Consider the following 21,520-nt stretch of genomic DNA (forward strand, 5'->3'; position numbering starts at 1 on the left):
ATTTATCAATAGATATTTTGTCTGTCTGATTTTTTTTTTCCGTGGAGCCCAACTTGGGACTTGAACTCACGACCCTGAGTTCAAGACCTGAGCTGAGATCAAGAGTTTGACACTTAAGTGAGCCCCAGTAGATGCTTTAAAAAATTTTTTCTTAACCAGATCACCACAAAATTTTTTTTTAATCCTTATAGCTCCTGGAAATTTCCGTAACAATGGTTTCCCTTATTTAAACCCCCTACTAGTTTTTCCTGAATTGTTCTAGCAGCATTATAATTAAAACTGAAACAAAAGCACAAGTATAACCAAAGATCATCACCTCAAAACACTTAACAAATATCTTAAAAAACAATTTTTCAAGGGCACCTGGCTTGCTTAGTCAGTAGAGTATACAACTCTTGATATCAGGCTTTTATGTTCAAGCTCCACATTGGGTGCAGAGATTACTTAAAAATTAAATGATTTTTTTAAAAAGTCAGTTGATGGGCGCCTGGGTGGCTCAGTTGGTTAAGCAATTGCCTTCAGCTCAGGTCATGATCCTGGTTCCAGGATCTAGTCCCTCATCAGGCTCCTGGCTCCCCCAGGAGTCTACTTCTCCCTCTGGTCTTCTCCCCTTTCATGCTCTCTCTTACTGTCTCTTTTTCTCAAATAAATAAATAAAATCTTTAAAAAAAAAAAGTCAGTTGAACTCTCGGGTCACAATCTCATGGTCTTGAGATTGAGCCCCACTACAGGGCTCCATGCTCAGTGGGGAGTCTGCTTGGGTTCTCTATTTCCCTCTTCCTCTACCCCTCCCTCGACCCCTGCACATGCTTTTTCTCTCTCTCTCTCTCTCTCTAAAATAACTAAATATTTTTTTTAAAAAATCTTCCATCTGGGGCACCTGGGTGGCTTAGTGGGTTAAAGCCTCTGCCTTCGGCTCAGGGTCCTGGGTTCAAGTCCCGCATCGGGCTCTCTGCTCAGCAGGGAGCCTGCTTCCTCCTCTCTCTCTGCCTGCCTCTCTGCCTACTTGTGATCTCTGTCAAATAAATAAATAAAATCTTTAAAAAAAAATCTTCCATCTAATTTGCCATACCCAGTGATCTTCAGTTCAATTCCATAATTTGAAAAGGGACAAAGAAGAGTCAGTTATTTTTCTCAGACTTAAATGGGTCAGATATAACCTAACCAAATTGTAGAAATTAAAAAAGCAAATGAGTTGAAGGCATTCTGGAAGTGCAGAATTATGTTTAAACTTGTGTAGATGAAGTGAATAGTGTGAGAAGGAAACTGGTTCCAGGCCTGGCTACCAGGCCTGTGACCCATGTAAGTCATTTAATCTCACTGAGACTCAATTTACTCATCAATAAAACAGCAATGATAATAATACCTCCTGCAGAGGGAAAAGACTAAGACAATGCAAAAATGAAAGCATTTTGCAAACTAAAAAGAGGTTTACAAATATGCTATCAATCCCACCAATAGGTAATGTAAATGAATACATTTAAAAGAATACATTCATGTATAATATTGAATTTGCTACATGCTAGGAAAGTTTGTAAATATATATATATATAGTAAACATATTTGAGCAAAAAAAAACTTTAGAAATCAATGCTAAAACTTATTGAAATTAGCTTGTTTTAAACAGAATAGTACAAGAAGTCATATAGAATTTCTTTTTATATTGTTTTGATGAAATCTGAATATTAAAAAATTCATAGAAACTTATATAAAACATCTAACTTCTAAAACTTTTTCCCAGTCTACAGAAATCTTCCTGCTGTTGTTTAGGAATATAATGAAAAACGCAGTTGAATATCTGTATTTCTTGCATATTATAAGTAAATGATTTACACTTGAATTTATAGATATTACTTAATTTTAAAAATCAAACGTACAATTTAAGAAGCTTTGAGAAAGTAGAAAAACAAGACTGCATTAAATTTTGAGGCAGGAGGAGCGCCTGGGTGGCTCAGTGGGTTAAACCTCTGCCTTTGGCTCGGGTCATGGTCTCAGGGTCCTGGGATCGAGCCCCAAATCAGGCTCTTTGCTCAGCAGGGAGCCTGCTTCCCCCTCTCTCTGCCTGCCTCTCTGCCTACTTGTGATCTCTCTCTCTCTCTCTCTCTGTCAAATAAATAAATAAAATCTTCAAAAGAAATTTTAAGGCAGGAAACCATAAATAACGTATGTTATAAATAGAAGATCTGCATAAAGAATTCAGTGTCACAATTCGGAAAATTCCATTCTCCAAAGCCTACATAAATAGTCCAGAAAATACACCAAAAAATTAGTGGTGTTTAAAATCTGCAAAATTATATGTTTATAAAACCCTAATTGCTTATAAGTTAATCATTTTCAGTGATTGGTTGGTTGATTCTTATTTAGACATTATCATTAATATGATCAACCCTCAGATTGGACTTAATGTCCACGGAGATATTTTGTGCAGATCTTTATGTTAGTACACTTTATATTATACTGAATGTTTTATGTACAAGGCTGTGAGCTTGCTGAGATCTTACCTAACTTTGGACATCCAGAATGAGCTGGGACATAAAAGGCATGCACTCAGTAAATGTTTGTGGAATGGAACTGAGCAGAATGAACTTGAGCTCTGGTAGGTCCAAACTCTTGAGAGTGGCAATCCTTCAGAAAAGAGTTTTTTAGGACATTTTAGAACTTTGTCTTTGGAGAGAAGGGGCCTTGCCCAATTCTCCATGGGAACATGGAATTTAAATTTAAATCACTATCCCACAGATGATTCAATATTTATAAAGAATCTGTATATACATTTTATCTCATTTTTCTAAAAAGTGCATTTTCACAATACTTACCATTTTTATTTTCACCAGTTATCCTTCGGTTTATATGTAAAGCTTTTGTGATATTGCTATCTTTATTTTTACTTTTTTGTGTGTGATATTTCTAATAAAAAATGCCAAAATGAAAATAAATCATATCTTCTCTAAAGGTTATGAATGAAATATTGGTTGGTATTATATGATATAAATAGTTGGTATCATATGATATAAATATTACTGTTTACATAATATTTTAAAACAGCAAAAGATTTGGTATGGAGAGTACTGTTTAAACAAACCAGTGATACACAGCAGTCTTCTGAAAAAAATGCTTGTTAAATAAATGAAAACACTGGTAGTAGCTGTTTTCTTGCTTTAAAAATAGTAGTTTCTTGAAATAGCTCAAGGAAGTATAAAGTAATCATTGACCAGGAAGTATCTTCTATGTCAGTTAAATATTATCCTACTGTTAACAATAAACATAAGTTTGAAGAGAACAAAGCATGAAATGTATTCACCGAGTAATAACCTGAGTTTAATCACATAGGCTTTTTTGAGATTTACCAAATGATTATTATATTAGTGAGCCTTTGCTGTATAGCCAACCAAATCTCAAAGGCATATAACAAAAAGCATTTATTTTTCTCCTGGGCAAGTGTATAGTTCTCCTGAGACAACTCTAATTTAGGCTACTGGTAAATTCAACTCTGTTCTAGTGTCTTATTCTGGGGTTCAAAATGAAGGTCCAGTGGTTACCTGGGGTATCCTCTCTTTGGGTCAGAGGTCAGAAATGTACTGTGTCTCTTAAAGTCTAAACTCAGAATTGGCACACTGGTGCTTCTGCCCACATTCTACTGGCCAGAAAAGTCAGATGATCAAACCCAGCATCAGTGGGGCAAGATGAATAGTCTTATCATGAATGTATAGGTAATGAAAGTTTGCTTAACAATAATCTAATAATTGGGGCGCCTGGGTGGCTCAGTGGGTTAAAGCCTCTGCCTTCCGCTTGGGTCATGATCCTGGGGTCCTGGGATCAAGACCTATATCGGGCTCTCTGCTCGGCGGGGATCCTGCTTCCCCCTCTCTCTGCCTGCCTCTCTGCCTATTTGTGATCTCTGTCTGTCAAATAAATAAATAAAATCTTAAAAAAAAATAATCTAACAATCTAAATAACTTATTTGGTTTATTAGTTATATTATTGACTAGTTATTCATATTATTAATCATAGTTAATTATAATTATTAACTTATTCATATTATTAACTATTTATTAGTTATAAGTGATGTATTAAAAAGGGTTGAAGATTAAGAAGAGGTATGTGGCAGACTTCTGAGATGCTAATGATGTTCTATTTTTTTACTCAGTGGTGATTGCACATGTGGGTTCCCCTTGGCTATATATGTTTTGAGCTATATATTCATTCACTATCTGTATAATTCATCATACACTTCAAATGGAAGCTTATATTTTAAAAAATTAAAATTTTTCTTATTTTTTAATTTCTGAATTTTTTACTTTCTCTTAGAAAAATCATGAATGCAATGGTTCTTGAATAGAAAAGTCCTTTTTTAAAAACCAGTGTGAGATGAGACATGTGGGTGGCTCAGTCAGTAAAGGATTTGATTCTTCGTCTCGGGATTTTGAGTACAAGCCCCATGTTGGGGGTAAAGCTGACTTTAAAAAATTGCTGTGAGAAACTATGCGTCTTTCCAAAGAAATAAAATGTATTCCTGAGATTAAGTATTTTATTTGTATATTTATTAATAATGTAAAGTAACCAGGCTAAGTTAATTCAAGCAAATTAATAAAAATATCTAAGGTCATTTTTGGATACAGTCAAAAATTGTAATTTTGCTTTTGGACATTTTAAAACAAATGTGGAGGGAGTGCTTGGATGGCTCAGTCAGTTAAGCGTCTGCCTTTGGCTTGGGATATGATCCCAGGTTCCTGGGATTGAGACCCACATGGGGCTCCCTGCTCAGCAGGGAATCTGCTTCTCCCTTCCCCTCTGTCTTTCCCCCCTGCTCATGCTCTCTCTCTCTCAAATATTTTTTAAAAAATTTTAAAGATAAAATAAATGTAGATAAGTGTAGATAAGTGTATTAGTTATTGCCTATTTGATCATGCCAACAATAATTACAATAAACAGAATTAGAAAACAATCTGCCTCAACATATGCCACCCGAAACTTAATAAGATTTTTAAACCAAAGAATTAGGAATTAAAAAAAGGGGGTTTTTGAAGTTTTTTTTTTTAAAGATTATATTTATTTATTTGACAGAAATCACAAGTAGGCAGAGAGGAAGGCAGAAAGACAGGAGGAAAGAGGCTCCCTGCTGAGCAGAAAGTCCGATGTGGGGCTTGATCCCAGGACCCTGAGATCACGACTTGAGCCGAAGGCAGAGATTTTAGCCCACTGAGCCACCCAGGCACCCCTAAAGTTTATTTATGTAAGTAATCTCTAAACTAACATGGAAATTGAATTCACAATCCTGAGATCAAGAGTCCCACGCTCTTCATGTTGAGCAAGCCAGGTGCCCCCAAAAAATAGTTTTCATAATTTATAAAGTGTATATAAACATATCCAAATTGTCAGTAGATAAAATTATACTTGTGTATTTAGATCTTTGGAGCATGCAAGAGTTAAACCTTACTGTTATCAAACTGTGGATGATAACATCAATGTAGTGGATTTTAGGGAGCATTTTTTTTTTTAATTTCTTTTCAGCGTAACAGTATTCATTGTTTTTGCACCACACCAGTGCTCCACGCAATACGTGCCCTCCTTAATACCCACCACCTGGCTCCCCCAACCCCCCACCCCCCGCCACTTCAAAACCCTCAGGTTGTTTTTCAGAGTCCATAGTCTCTCATGGTTCATCTCCCTTTCCAATTTCCCTCAACTCCCTTCTCTCCATCTCCCCATGTCCTCCATGTTATTTGTTATGCTCCACAAATAAGTGAAACCTATGATAATTGACTGTCTCTGCTTGACTTATTTCACTCAGCATAATCTCTTCCAGTCCTGTCCATGTTGATAGAAAAGTTTTATTCATCCTTTCTAATGGAGGCATAATGCTCCATAGTGTATATGGACCACATCTTCCTTATCCATTCGTCCATTGAAGGGCATCTTGGTTCTTTCCACAGTTTGGCGACCGTGGCCATTGCTGCTATAAACATTGGGGTACAGATGGCCCTTCTTTTCACTACATCTGTATCTTTGGGGTAAATACCCAGTAGTGCAATTACAGAGTCATAGGGAAGCTCTATTTTTAATTTCTTGAGGAATCTCCACACTGTTCTCCAAAGAGGCTGCACCAACTTGCATTCCCACCAACAGTAGAAGAGGGTTCCCCTTTCTCCACATCCTCTCCAACATACGTTGTTTCCTGTCTTGCTAATTTTGGCCATTCTAACTGGTGTAAGGTGGTATCTCAATGTGGTTTTAATTTGAATCTCCCTAATGGCTAGTGATGATGAACATTTTTTCATGTGTCTGATAGCCATCTGTATGTCTTCATTGGAGAAGTGTCTGTTCATATCTTCTGCTCATTTTTTGATATGATTATCTGTTTTGTGTGTGTTGAGTTTGAGAAGTTCTTTATAGATCCTGTATAAAGGATCTATAAAGAATGCCTGTACTGTCATTTGCAAATATCTTCTCCCATTCCGTGGGTTGCCTCTTTGTTTTGTTGACTGTTTCCTTTGCTGTGCAGAAGCTTTTGATCTTGATGAAGTAGGGAGCATCTTTTAAAAAGGCTAAAACAAATTATCAGAATACTTCTCTTTCAAAAGTATTAGGGTGCACCTGGCTGGCTTAGTAAAGTATGCAACTCTTTATCTTGAGTTGAAGCCCCATGTCAGGTGTAGAGCATAAAAAACAACAACAACAAAAACTGTTCCCTGAAACTTTTTAGTTGTGTGTGTCCCCTGGAAGGAGGAAAAGAGGAAGGAAGAGAGGGAAAAAGCAGGGAGAGAAGGGTACGTGGGTAGCAGGGAGGGGATAGAGGAGGAACAGAGAGGAAGGGGGCTGTGTAGGAATTGGATTTTATGTAGGGGCAAAATCCAAAATCCAAAATATACATATCAGTGAAGTCATTGTCAAAAAGTCTAAAAAAGAAGAAGTCTATCACCCATTGCCTATCCCAGGAAGGATGGAGTCTCCCATCCCTGAACCTAGTCTGGCTCTGGGTTTTTTGGGTTACTTGACAACTTGAGGAAAACATCACCAATGTTGTGTCTAGAGAATAATTTCTCCGCAGGAGTCCTGTGGTTATCCTATTTGTAGCCAAGTCTCTAATGATGTAATATGAAAACAACTGAAGGACTGTTGTAATATGCTAATTAGTACTTTAAATACTGTTGATGACAAGCAACAATTTATTCCAAACCAATAACCTAAATGAACAGCAGGTAGAGATATGGTCACAATGAACATTTGGGTTTCTGGCTTACTTGAGTATTTGCTATATTTTTTCACCCTTTTCGTGTTGTTGGTGTCTCTTTTTCATGTGGTCTCTCCTGTCTTGCTCTGCTTTAGTCTGTTTGAACACACCTCATCTTATACTTTTTTCCTCCCCAGATTCCGATTTCTTGACAGTGGCTTTGTCATATATACTGATATTTCTTTTCCTGGCTCTTCTCAGGCATTTTTCCTTTTATATAAGCTTTGAGATTTTACATATAAAACAATAACACTACTGGCATTATATAAAATTGAATTATAGTTATATAAAATTAGAAAGAGATTGATGTTCTTACAGTATAATGCCATTGCACCTAAAAACATGGTTCTTCATTATCCATTCCTGCAGGTCTTATTTATGGCATTCAATGAAATTGTATGATTTTCTCATTCAAGGCATAAGCTTTTTTGTAAAATTTTTTCCTAAGTATTTTAAAGGTCTTGGCCATTACTGTGAATGATTTTTCCCCAGTTTCTTTTCTAGATTCTCATTGTGTATTTCTCAAAGCAATATACCAAATTTTTTTTAAAGTTTCTGAAGTTTTCTAGTTATACAGGCACCTACTCAATTAAAAAAGTCATCTCTTATTTTCCAAGGTTTTATAGCAGTTATTTCATTTTCTTGTCTCAATACATTTGCTGTAAGTGCAAAAACAAGGTTGAGTAGCATGAGAGCCTGTCCGGTTTTTGGTATTAACTTAATTGGTTGGGTTTCACCATTTAATTTATTTTGTTACTAGAATATTATAGTCTATGTTATGACAGATTTCTCTAATCTCAAAGGTTGTGTTATGATTAAATTTGTATATGATCATATAAATTTCCTCCTTTAATCTTTGACATAACAATTGATACATTTTCTGATATTGGACATCCTTAAACTTGGTGATCACTTCTTTCCTCTGTAAACTTTGTTCCTCTGTAAATTGGAAGTAATGACAGTACACACTTCATAGGGTCATTGTGAAGAATGAATTCATACATTTAAAGAAATTTATGTATAAAAACATATATACCTTTTTTTTTAGGGTAGATCTTTTTTTGTTGTTGTTCTTTTGGCTATTTATTTGAGAGAGAGAGAGCACAAGCAGGGGGAGCAGGAGAGGGAGAAGCAGGCTCCCTGGAGCATGATTCCAGGCCCCTGAGATCATGACTTGAGCCGAAGGCTGACTGACTGACCTATCCAGGCACCCCTACATGTAACTCTTATTATCTAAAGGAGATAACAAAACCTTATTGTTATTTATTGTCCATTTTATTTTTCTTATTCTCCTTATTTTATTCATTATATTATATATCTCACTATATATTCCTTGATCAGGCTATGATAGTATGGAGGAAGTTCTAGTTTCATTAATTTTTATTTTTCTTAATTTCCTATTCTAAATCATTTGGGGAAAAAGTATTTTACTGTTTTGTTCCTAACTTTTTTTTAATTAATTCCTAACTAATTTTATTTTTTAAGTAATCTCTGTACCAACATGATGCTCGAATTCACAACCCTGAGGTCAAGAGTTGCATGCTCTTCTGGCTAAGCCCTGACTCTGGCCCTTTCCCTAATTTTTATTTTTATTTTTTTTTTAAGATTTCATTTATTTATTTGACAGAGAGAGACACAACGAGAGAGGGAACAGAAGCAGAGGGAGTAGGAGAGGGAGAAGCAGGCTTCCCGCTGAGCTGGGTGCCTGATGCAGGACTTGATCCCAAAACCCTGGGATCATGACCTGAGCCAAAGGCAGATGCTTAACAACTGAGCCACCCAGGGGCCCCTGTTCCTAATTTTTAAATGTGAGCTTTTATTTCCTTTATTTTTCATTTTTGGATTTAATAATGAAGATGCTTAAGTCTATAAACTTCCTTTAGCTACAGCTTTCACTAAGTATTACAGTTATTAGGTATAAGAAGTAATGAGCGGACCAATTAAAAAAAACAAAATATTTAGTAATATTTAACATATGACAATATAGAAATTTTTTCTATCAAAAATATTTTTTTAAAGATTTTATTTGTTTATTTGACAGAGAGAAAGACCACGAGAGAGGGAACACAAGCAGGGAGAGTGGGAGAGGGAGAAGCAGGCTTCCCACTGAGTAGGGAGCCCAATGTGGGGCTCGATCCCACTACCCCAGGATCGTGACCTGAGCTGAAGGCAGATACTTAATGACTGAGCCACCCAGACACCCCTCAAAAAGGATTTTTAATAAATGATGCTGGCACAAATGACTATTTTGAGGAAAATAAAATTCTCAAAACACATGTATCTCTTATAAAGAAATAAATTCCAACTTTATTACTTAAATTAAAAAAAAAATCTTGAGGGGCACCTGGGTGGCACAGTCGGTTAAGCCTCTGCCTTCGGCTCAGGTCATGATCTCAGGGTCCTGGGATTGAGCCCTGCATTGGGCTCTCTGCTCAGCAGGGAGCCTGCTTCCCGCTCTCTCTCTGCCTGCCTCTCTGCCTACTTAAGATCTCTCTCTCTGTCAAATAAATAAATAAAATCTTTAAAAAAAAAATCTTGAGGAACATATGACTGTATGTATTGTCATGAATCAAGAAGGAGCCCGTTATCCAAGACTGAAGACTCAGAAAATGCATAAAAATAAAAATTTTTGTATGAAAAATGCACAACCAAGTCTATAGACAAATAATAGATTATGAAAAGATACACATGTAACATAGATGACAGTGTACTATGCGAAAGGCTTAAGTATTAATAGAGAAAAAGAAAAAGATTACTACAATTCTAATGGAAAAATGGACAAATGATAGGCAAAGCCATTAAAAAAAGCCCAAATTTAAACTACAGATCAGGGAAATGCAAATCAAAGTAATAATGAAATAGAGCTACCCTGCAACTCAACAATTGCACTAATGGGTATTTACCCCAAAGATACAGATTAGCGAAACGAAGGGGCACCTGCACCCTAATATTCATAGCAGCAATGTCCACAATAGCCAAACTGTGGAAGGAGATGAGATGTCCTTCAAGAGACGAATGGATAAAGATTAGGTTCATATGTGCAATGGAATATTACTCAGCCATCAGAAAGGATACCATCTACATTGATGTGGGTGGAACTGGAGGGGATTATGCTAAGTGAAATAAGTCAGAGAAAGCTTATCATATGGTTTCACTCATATGTGGTATATAAGAAATAGTGCAGAGGATCATAAGGGAAGGGAGGGAACACTGAAGGGAAGAAATCAGAGAGGGAGACAAACCATGACTCTTGACTTTGGGAAACAAGCTGAAGATTGCTGGAGGGACCATAAGTAGGGGGAGGGAGTAACTGGGTGATGGCATTAAGGAGGGCACATGATGTGTAAAGCACTGGGTGTTATACACAATTGATGAATTATTGAACACTATATCTGAAACTAATGAGGTACTATATGTTTGCTAGTTGAATTTAAATGAAAAAAAAAGCAAGGTAATAATGAAAACAGCTTTACATGCACAAGACTTATTAAATTAAAGAGAGCTATGATACCTATTGCTCTTAGGGATGCAGAAAAAATTGTATTTTAATAAATTGCTGGAGGAAATTTAAATTCTTACATCTCTTTGGAATACAGGCTGATAATATCTATAAAAACTAAAAAAAAACATATTATCTTTGATCCAGCAATCCATGGGAATATATTCCAAAGAAATAAAACTACCAGTGCAGGGCGCCTGGGTGGCTCAGTGGGTTAAGCCGCTGCCTTCGGCTCAGGTCATGATCTCAGGGTCCTGGGATCGAGTCCCGCATCGGGCTCTCTGCTCAGCGGGGAGCCTGCTTCCCTCTCTCTCTCTCTGCCTGCCTCTCCGTCTACTTGTGATTTCTCTCTGTCAAATAAATAAATAAAATCTTAAAAAAAAAAAACTACCAGTGCATAAAGAAATAAAAACAGGAAAATATATTATATGTTCATAGTTGTAAAAAACTGGAAACAGAAGTGAATACCTGTTAGTAGTGTGGTAGTCACTTAAGTTGCTCAAAGAATAATTGTCTCATTCTGGAAATATGGTAAAAGTGAACTTTTTTGTTCCTTTTGAAATTAGGAGTGGCGCACCTAACTGGCTTACGCCAGTACAGTGTAAGTGAAATGATGCGCCACTTCTGTGTAGAAACTTTAAGTCACTGTGCTGCTCACCAGATTCTTGTCCCACTCTGTAGCAGCCATTGAACCCTGTATGGATCTAGAGGTTCATCAGCCTGGCAGCTGTGTAGCTGATGAGCAGAACTCTCCTGACTTCCTCATTTGGATGTGTAGCATGACCAAAGAAAGAAAACTTTTTTGGGGGGTGTAAGCTGCTGAGATCTTGGAATTGTTACTATAGCATTAACCAAGCATATCAGAATAAAGGCATAGATCAATAAATAATGGTCCATTATATAATTGACTTTGACTTTGATTATACTAGATAGCTGGGATAGATTTTCGTAAGATATTGCTGACACAAAAATACTGAAAAGTATTTGTATTATTATCCCAGTTTTTATAAGGAAACGATACATCTTCACACATGTATTACTATATGTAGAGATTATATGAATATGGGGAATCATATGAAAGCATACAAAGTTGCTAAAATAGATCAAAAGGGAAAGATAGATCCAGACCATATTAAAGAAGAGCAAAGCTATGTGGTGTGACAATATGCCTCAGTTATTCATGTTTAATTATAAATAAAGTATTATGGAGTAGATACAATCAAGTAATTTCACAAAGTATTTCTTTGATTCCAAGATGTTTTGATGCTGGAGCTTTCTCAGTCTTAACTGCATCAGGAGGTTTTCACACACCGGACTGAAAATGATATCAAGAAGGACTATATCAGTGTTTCTCAAAAGTGTGGTCTTGCCAGGAACTTGGAAATGCAAATTTACAGGTCCCAGTGAAAACAATCCTGAATCAGAAACTGGGATGGGGCTCAGTAAAAGTCTTTCTCAAGACCTTCAGGTGATTCTGATGCAAACTTGCCCCTTCTTTGATAAAATGTAGCCTTAATTCAGAGGTTAATTTTTTTTTAATTCTATCTTAGAAATAAGGTAAATGATCATTTTAACACACTATCCTTTTTGCTAATTCCATTTTGCAAATGCTTTTCTTATTTTGAATATAAATTCCCAATGAGTCCATCTGATTGGCTTTGTTTTGTTTTTCATCTGGTAGGTCCTACCACTAACTAACCACTACAAACGAACTTTTCTTAAGATTAGGTGTCCACCTTAAACTCAAAGTAGCTAAGACAGAAGGAGGTGGAATGAAGAGACTGAGTGATATAAAACACAGGTGTTCAGGTGCTTTGGGCAGTTTCTCTAAGAAATGTGTTTGGAAATGTCAGGCAGCAATTGACCTAGTAAACCCGTTTTAATTCCACTTTGATAAAGTAGTTTTCCTGTTAAGACAATGGAATATTGATGTTTATGCTAATTTTACTTTATTTTTATTGTTTATATTTTAAAAAATGTAACTTTGTGGACATCTGGGTGGCTCAGTTGGTTAAGATCTGCCTTTGACTCAGGTCACGGTCCCAGGGTCCTGGGATCGAATTCAACATTGGGCTCCTTGCTCAATGGGGAGCCTGCTTCTCCCTCCGCCTGCTGCTTCCCCTGCTTGTGCTCTTTCTGACAGATAAATAAAATATTAAGAAAATACATAACACTTCGGTGTTTAAAGTTTTTTAATGTTTCTTTTTCCTTTGGTAGTTTCACATCTTTCATAATTTTTTTATTTTTTATTTCTGTAGGTTTTATTTGACAGAGAGAGCACGATGAGATAGCACAAAGGAGCATAAGCAGGAAAGCAGCAGAGGAAGAGGGAGAAGCAGACTCCCTGCCGAGTGGGGATCCCAATGTGGGGCTTGATCCCATTACCCTGAGATCATGACCCAAGCCGAAGACAGACACCCAACCAACTAAACTGTTCAGGCACTCCAATAATTTTTTTAAAATCACTTTTCTGGCATTAATATTTTCAGTTAATCATTTTCTGTCAATTTTTCAGTTGTTTATTGCATTGGTATTTAAGTATTTTGTCAAATCTGCATTTATTAACATTACTAAATTCGGTTCTTCTTCTTTTTTTTTTTTTTCATATAAGCTCTATGCCTGATGTGGTCTTGAACTCAAGACACTGAGACCAAGAGTCACACAGTCAACCAACTAAGCCAGCCAGGCATCTCTATATTTAATTTTTGTTTGTAAAGAAAACCACAAAGTTTTGACTGGAACAAAGGAACATTCTTTCCCATTTTTACTGCATTTTTTTAAAATAACCTCTACACCCAACATGGGTCTCAAACTCACAACCCTGAGATCAAGAGTTGCATGCTCCAGTGACTGAGCCAGCCAAGCACCCCTTGTTGCACATTTCTAAAAGGAACTTTTCAAATGAAATATTCAAATTATGTCTTATTGTTTTAGCATTCCTATGATCATAGGCATAATTATATCCTATACCCTAGCTATAGTAATTCATAATTAATTACTATAGTACAGGCTTGTATGTATTCTTGGCCCCCTCTAACACTTCATTCTCATCACTAGGATCCTGTCAACATTTATAGCTGATCATGTTATTCTTTGCTTAAAATGCTTCAGTGACTTTTTAGGATGGTGAACAAAATCTTGGAACATGTCCTCAAGGCACTGCATGATCAGGTCGCAGCCTAACTCCACCTTATTCTTACTCCCAGTTATACAGGCCTTTAATTTTACTTTTAAAAATTATGAAACTGCTTAAACATACTAAAAAATAAGTTGTATGATACCCCAGGCAACAATTTCCAAAATAAATATTTAGCTACATTTTCTTTTCTTTTCTTTTCTTTTTTAAGATTTATTTGAAAGAGAACATGAGAGAGCACAAGCGGTAGAAGGGGAGAAGCAGGCTATCCGTCAAGCAGGGAGCCTGATGAGGGGCTTTATCCTCTTTACTCTGGGATCACGACCTGATCCAAAGGCAGCCACTTAGCTGACTGAGCCTCCCAGGCATCCCTAATTTCACTCCTAATAAAGACATTTTATTTTCATCTTCTTTTATTTGGCCAGGCTAACCTAGCTTCGAGGATAAGATAGGATGTTCAATCCCAGCCTTGCTGGGGTAACTATTTTTTGGACCTCAGTTTGTTTCTCTGTAACCTGGGAATACATACCTCATATGGTCACTGTGAAGAACAAATTCATACACTTAAAGAGCTGAGAACTCTGTCTGGCATATATAGTAGGTCCTTAATAAAGGAGTCCATTATCATTTAGGACAAGTCATACATCTCTCAACCTCAGGGTCTTTCCACAGCCTACAAGTACTAGTCTTCACTTGCTCTGTCAGACTTTTTTCAGTTTGCCTACCAATAATTCAAATGTGACATCTTCAGGGAAAACTTCCCTAACTTCCCCAGATTATGTTATCTCTTTTTTTTTTTTTTTTAAGATTTTATTTATTTATTCAACAGAAAAAGTGAGCTCACAAGTAGGCAGAGGCAGGCAGAGAGGAGAAAGCAGGCTCCCCACTGAGCAGAGAGCTCAATGTGGGGCTCAATCCCAAAACCCCGAGATCATGACCTGAGCCGAAGGCAGAGGCTTATTAACCCACTGAGCCACCCAGGCGCCCCTAGGTTATGTTGTCTTAATATGCTTTTGCTTTTCCTGCATGGCATTTACTTGAAATTAATTTGTGAGGCTGATTAACAATGCCTCCATTACACTGGAAGGCAGCTCCATCAGGGGAGAAGATGGTATCTGTTTGGCTTCCCGTTTTAAATCCCCAACACCTAGTACAAACTAGGTACCCAACACATTTATTTAATATTAAAAGATCAATTTTTTTTCTAATTTGTTTTAGATCAAATCCTCTATTATCAGTATGTTTATAGCTAATTAGGATAAATGTAGTAAGTTTTATAACAGGCTTAAACAACTTGTTTCCAGTTATTTGAGGGATTAATACTACTAAAATGTATTAACAAAGAATACCTTTTTTGCACAGATTTTTTAAGAAATGAATGCTTTTAAGTACAGTTTGTCTGCTACAGCTTAATACTTTTTTTTTTAAGATTTTATTTATTTGACACAGAGAAAGAGAGATCACAAGTAGACAGGCAGGCGGGGAGAGAGAGGGGGAAGCAGACTCCCTGCTGAGCAGAGATCCTGATGCAGGGCTCAATGGGGATCATGACCTGAGCTGAAGGCAAAGGCCTTAACCCATTGCGCCACCCAGGCGTCCCTGCTACAGCTTAATTCTTAAGTAAATGACAGAGTGGCCAAATGACAGAGGAGATAGCCAAATTCTGTTTCTGGCAGTCAGGGGAGGTGTAAACTAGCAGTTAAATGATTCAGATATAAACAGAAGGAAAAACCTCCAGATAATCTTTCAATTCACTTTCATATTTTTTTAAGATAATTTACTTAAGTAATCTCTCCACCCAATGTGGGGCTCAAACTCATAACCCTGAAATTAAGAGTCACATGCTCTTCCAACTGCCAGCCAGGCAGTGCCTTTCACTTTCATATTTTTATACAATTTCTACCTGCATATGAATTTAGGGGACTCGATGATCTTACAAAAGATTAGTATCATCAAATCTTTTTTGCTATAAAAAAGATTTGTATTTTTTTCATCACAATGATTATAGAAAAATGCTTTTCATGAAACTTTTTTTAATATTTTATTTACTTGACAGAGAGAGATCACAAGTAGGCAGAGAGGCACGGGGAGAGAGAGAGGGGGAAGTAGGCTCCCCAGTAAGTGGAAAGCGCAATGTGGGGCTGGATCCCAGGACCCTGGGATCATGGCCTGAGCCGAAGGCAGAGGCTTTAACCACTGAACCACCCAGGCACCCCGAAACTTCTTTTTCCAAGACACTAGTTACCTATTTTCAGGTTTTCAAATCATATACACAACTATCAGTAAAATAAAATATAAAAAACCTCAGATAAGTTTCAAAAGCACTGTCATAAAGTTCAGTTCACAAAACCCCCAAATAGTTAATTCTGTCTTTTTATGAGTAGTATTTATAAATAAGATTGGAGAAGCAGTCCAGGAGAGAAAGAGGAGATAGCCAAATTCTGTTTCTGGCATTTTGTGTTTTCTGTTTTCCTTTTGTTTAATCATTCTGCAAATTAGCAAATTAAAAGCCCCAAAATATTAGTTCAACTTAGTTGAAATGCTTTCCAAACTTATTTGATGACAGAATTCAGATATACGTCAAAACCAGTTATCAAATATAATTTTGAGAATTGTTAGTCTGGCTGCATTAACTGGTCAACTAGTCCAGAATCCTATTAAAAATATAGAACCTTGGGGTGCCTGGGTGGCTCAGTGGGCTAAGCCTCTGCCTTTGGTTCAGGTCATGGTCTCAGGGTCTTGGAACAAGCCCCGCATTGGGATCTCTGCTCAGCGGGGAGCCTGCTTCCCCCTCTCTCTCTGCATACTTGTGATCTCTGTCAAATACATAAATAAAATCTTTAAATACACACACACACACATACACACACACATATACATAAAACCTTGGGGCACCTGGGTGGCTCAGTCTGTTGAGCAGCTAACTTTGGCTCAGGTCACAATCCCAGGGTACTAGATCAAGCCCTGCATCAGGCTCCCCGCTCAGCGGGGAGCTTCTGCAATTCCCCCAGCTTGTGCTCTCTGGCTGTTATCTCTCTGCCAAATAAATAAATAAATAAAATCTTTTTTTTTAAATAAATAAATAAATAAAACCTTGACTTTAACAGTCATTCATTTTAGAATCTTATCAAAAGTTGATGTTTTATCTTAACCCACTGAGCCACCCAGGCACCCTAAAAGTTGATGTTTTATCTTGTAATTTGCAGAATCTACTTACTACCCTTTGAAAAATTAGGTTATCTGCCAGTCTCTAGACTTTGAGTAACTTAGTAATTTTCTTTATATTCTTCAAAGTTTAGTAACAGCAATTTAATAACTCACTGATCAAGTTCTTAGTGAGAATTGTGGGGGAGGCAGTATTAAAGTGTATCTTAAAGCATTTGAGAGCAAAAAATGCAGACAGGCTTTAATATCTTTGGAACCAGCAACTTTAAAGCTGTCAGGAATACATATTGATCCTTTTAAATCAGTGGCTTTGTAGTAGAATTACTCAAGGAATTATCTGAAAATATATGGCACTACTGGGGTTGAAACCCTAGGTATGTGTATTATGGAAAGTTCCCACATTTCTAGATAAAAATCCTTGTTTTGGTAATATGTTCCTTACTGTAAACACTTGCAATAAGGATAGTTTAACTGTTACTTGTAATGAAGATGGTAAAGACCGCTAAACTTTTTTCTGTTTCAGGCCATGAGTCTATGCTATCCTATCTTCCTCTGAGTATATTACACTATTTCCTTAATAGTAGTTTAGGATACTCTACCATTATTCCTTGATCTGACTTATCAGAATTAATGTGGTAGGACTACTTCTCCCCAAGGTACACATTTGATCCCTTTGACAACCAATTCTTCCTCTGTGGTTAAAGTGAAGAGCAGTTTTCACAAACCTTTTTTCTTCATCCTGGGAGTAGGAAAACCAACAAATGTACCAGCAAGTCCTGCTGGAGTATTTCAGAACATTCTTTAGTAGATAACATGTCCCAACACAATCTCGTCTGGCTCTGTGAATTTGGTTGTCTTTACTGGTAAACTATCCATTTATATTCACTTGGCTAGACAGTCCATAGTATGACCCTAGAGTAATCTCCCTTCTCTCCTTTAGTTCTCAAAGTGATCTGTAGCATTCTCTCTTTTAGAACCAAAGCACAACATTACCTCATCTGTTAAAGGTTGTTATTTCTAACCAAGTTATTCTTCTATCATTATATTCAAGTAGTTTTGTTTTGTTTAGTAATCTCCACCCCCAGCACAGGGCTAGAATTCATGACTCCGAGAGCAAGACTCATATGGCCTACCAACTGAGATCAGTCAGGTGCCCCTCTATTCCAGCAGCATTACTCCACAACCTTTAATCGTATATATTAAAATATATTCTTTATTATTCTTGTTCAGTAAATTGTCTGAGACTTTAAGTTCAATTTTTGATTTCTAAGAAACTGAAACTTATTCTTTTTATTTATCTTACAGCCTTCAGAGATCATGGTTTTAAGAAAAAAATATTGAATTTATTTTGGTAACTTAAGAAATAGTTCAATTATTTTATCCTTTCAAATAAAACTTCCTACTAACACTTTAATTACAGGTTACTATGATTAACTGACTTAAAGTTTATGTGAACTTGAAATAATACCATTAAGTTTTCAGCTGTCTTGGCATCATCAAAAGGAAAGGACCTGTTAAATGCTACCTTTGCTCCTAAGCTACCAAGAGCTAAGACACATACAAATTTTATGGCAAGTAATCTAAAACCCTTCTAAAAATGATTAGCCGTTATTCTATCCAACAAGAAAACAAATACAACGACCTATCTAATTAGTTAAGACACCAGATACTCATAGTGCAGTTTCAGTGTCTAGCATCAAACCTCTAAACTGTAAAATTTGTTTGACAACTTCTAAGCACTAATAACACATTTTTAAAGGTTGATATCCACTTTAAACTATATATAGAAGTACCAAAGTATACAATTATGAAGAGAATGTGAATATACACCAAAGATTCTTAAGTCTAGATTTGGAGCTCAACCTGACAGTCTCCAAAGATTCTACATATTCCAAAGTTATTAGCATAACTTTTTAAAAATAGGATTTTGCATGAGGTGGGGGAAATATAATTAAATAGCTAGATACTTTACCTGTAGAAAGTTGACAGACATCAATCTGTATTTTTCATGTCAAAATGTGATTGACTTGAGTTGGCTCAAGAAATGAGTTATCTTTTTATCGTATCAAAAATAAGAGTGCGAATCCAACCACTAGAAATTAAAATAAAACAAATACTTTGGAATAGCTTTTTCGGCACCTTTAAATTCTGATAAAATACATTAAAAATTAAATATGCCAATTTTGCTTACTGCTATCAGATTTTAAAAATAATTTTCATTTTTTTGTCTTTATATAGTAAGTAATAAAATTAAAACTTTTTTTTTAAAAGTAGGCTCCATACCCAGTGTGGAGAACAATGCAGGGCTCAAATTCAGAATAAGACCTAAGCTGAGATCAAGAATCAGACGTTCAAACAACTGAGCCACCTAAACTCTTTTAGTTTTTCATATCTAAGCTAACAGCTCTAGTGTATTCCTGAAAAAGAAAAAATATAATCTGAAATTTAAAATCTTAAAATATTCAAAGTAACAAATCTGTAATTGATACCACTAATAGTGACTTTCTTTGAGCTTATATTTTAATATCTCCTTTAATGAACATGTCTTGATAGATTCCTCTATTTTTCGTTTTTTGGTTATTGTTAACAACACCCTCATATACCCCAAACACACTCATGGACCTTATTAAATCCAAGAAAATAGCCTAAAACATTGCTTACATTGCTAGATTTGGCCAGATTAAAAAAAAAAAAATTGCTGATAAAAATGGCCTTTACTTTATTCTCAACTACTTTTGTTGTATGTGCATTTTAAAAATTATTTAACAAAAAAATGACTTTTAAAATATATATTTCAAGTCTCAAAGTTATTTCAAAAGAAATGTATAATATTTCATTTGAAAATAATAGTTTCAGCAAATATATGTACAATCCCTACATGAGTTGTAAACCCATCATCAAAACCATCACATTTTAGTGTTTTTAAAGGGGAATTCAAGGTAGATTATTTTTTTGCATTATGCAACTGACTTAAAGACAGTACTATTACATGTAAAAATAATTTACACTAAAAAACCCAAGCACAGAAATCTGATACTTTATCAAAATAATGAGAACAAAATGAGCAATGAAAAAAATAGCAAAAGCCATTACAAAAAATAGTAAATTCCTATTTAAATTCCTGTGTTCACACAGCTTAAAAATGTTTATTAATTAACTATATCACACAGATTGTAGCATACTTTAAGCTATAATATAGAAAGGTAACATGGGATATTTGAAATTTAAGCTGCACTTACCAAAATAGTTTAACCTGAGTCTTTGATGTCTTCAGAAATGTACTTGACAATAAGGTATGATAAACTATAATTATTATTTAGTAGTATAAGTCAAGATTATTTTTCTTTGAATATTTTTAATACTGCTTCTTAAATATTTGTGTAAAATTATAAATATTACATTTTGGGGGTTCTCTGAACACAAGGGAGTGTATGAATAAAAAACTGTTATTTTTTTCCACTATACAAGCATATGAGGATGATCTTTCTTTTTCAAAATGCTTTATATTTAATCATAGTTTCATGTTTCAAGTTATTTTAGAACAAATGCAGGTCAAGAGATTATCATAGATACTTGAATATTCCCATGAAATATGTCACACCCACTAAAGAATTTAATACAAGTTCACTAAAGAATATCAAATTAATCATTTCCTCCTATAAATATTTTCTTTTTATTTATTTTGTGTTTAGAAGTTGCAGTTTTAAGTACTATTAACAGAAAATACATAACAAAAGCTTCCTAACAAGTGAAAAAAATAATTATAAATGCTGGAAAAATTGGCCTCATTAACATATTTACAAACTTTTACTTAATACATACTCCATTGGAAATTAATTATATGACATTTATACAAGCATTAACATTTCCAGATCACTCTGAGTAGTGAACACTTCAGTTCTTTACTGTGTATCCCCAAAGTTGAAAGTCACTCAGTTTCTGAAGGCAATACTGACAAGCATCAGAAATGGGTCAGTCTGAGATGTTATTGACATATTGTTCTGTTCCTTCACCTAAAGATGTTTCTGTTGAGTAAGTGTCCTTTTGCTTCTTTTTTTCTTTGCTCTGATCTTCCTGAAGCTTCAGAATTATGTTTCGGATTTCTTCTCTTTTTGTTCTCATTCTTGGGGGAGGAAACCAGTTTGCCAAATTCATAGGTAGTTCAAAATTGAGAATTGGATTCTGGAAATAAAAATATTAAATGCACAATAGAAATTTATAATAAATATTTTAGTCTCAATCACAAGAGCATTCAAAAAAATCAGTAACTCATTTAATAAGCATGCACTTATTTATTATCTATCCCATGCCAGATACTGTGCTAGGCACTGGAAATAATGAGATAAAGATCTTATAGTATAGACCAAAGGTCAGCAAACTACAACTAGTGGGCCTCATTCTGCCTACTGTCTATTTTTGTAAATAAAGCCTATTGGAACATGCCACAATAACTCATTTACATTATCTGTGGATGCTCTCATGCCACAAGAGT

General features: G+C 35.6%; 1 protein-coding gene across 6 annotated transcripts in view; it reads right to left on the reverse strand.

The window, feature by feature from the left end:
• Positions 1-20,677: 20,677 nt before the first annotated feature.
• The window catches only part of SENP6 (SUMO specific peptidase 6), a 127,025-nt gene continuing 126,182 nt past the window's right edge, over positions 20,678-21,520 (reverse strand). For all 6 annotated transcript variants that reach the window (XM_044246978.1, XM_044246975.1, XM_044246970.1 and 3 more), the window contains one exon: positions 20,678-21,210. In XM_044246978.1, coding sequence (XP_044102913.1) covers positions 21,001-21,210 — 210 coding nt within the window. In that variant the 3' untranslated portion in view covers positions 20,678-21,000. The remainder of the gene's footprint in view (positions 21,211-21,520) is intronic.

The sequence above is a fragment of the Neovison vison genome, chromosome 1 (assembly GCF_020171115.1).
Source record: "Neovison vison isolate M4711 chromosome 1, ASM_NN_V1, whole genome shotgun sequence".
Taxonomy (NCBI): domain Eukaryota; kingdom Metazoa; phylum Chordata; class Mammalia; order Carnivora; family Mustelidae; genus Neogale; species Neogale vison.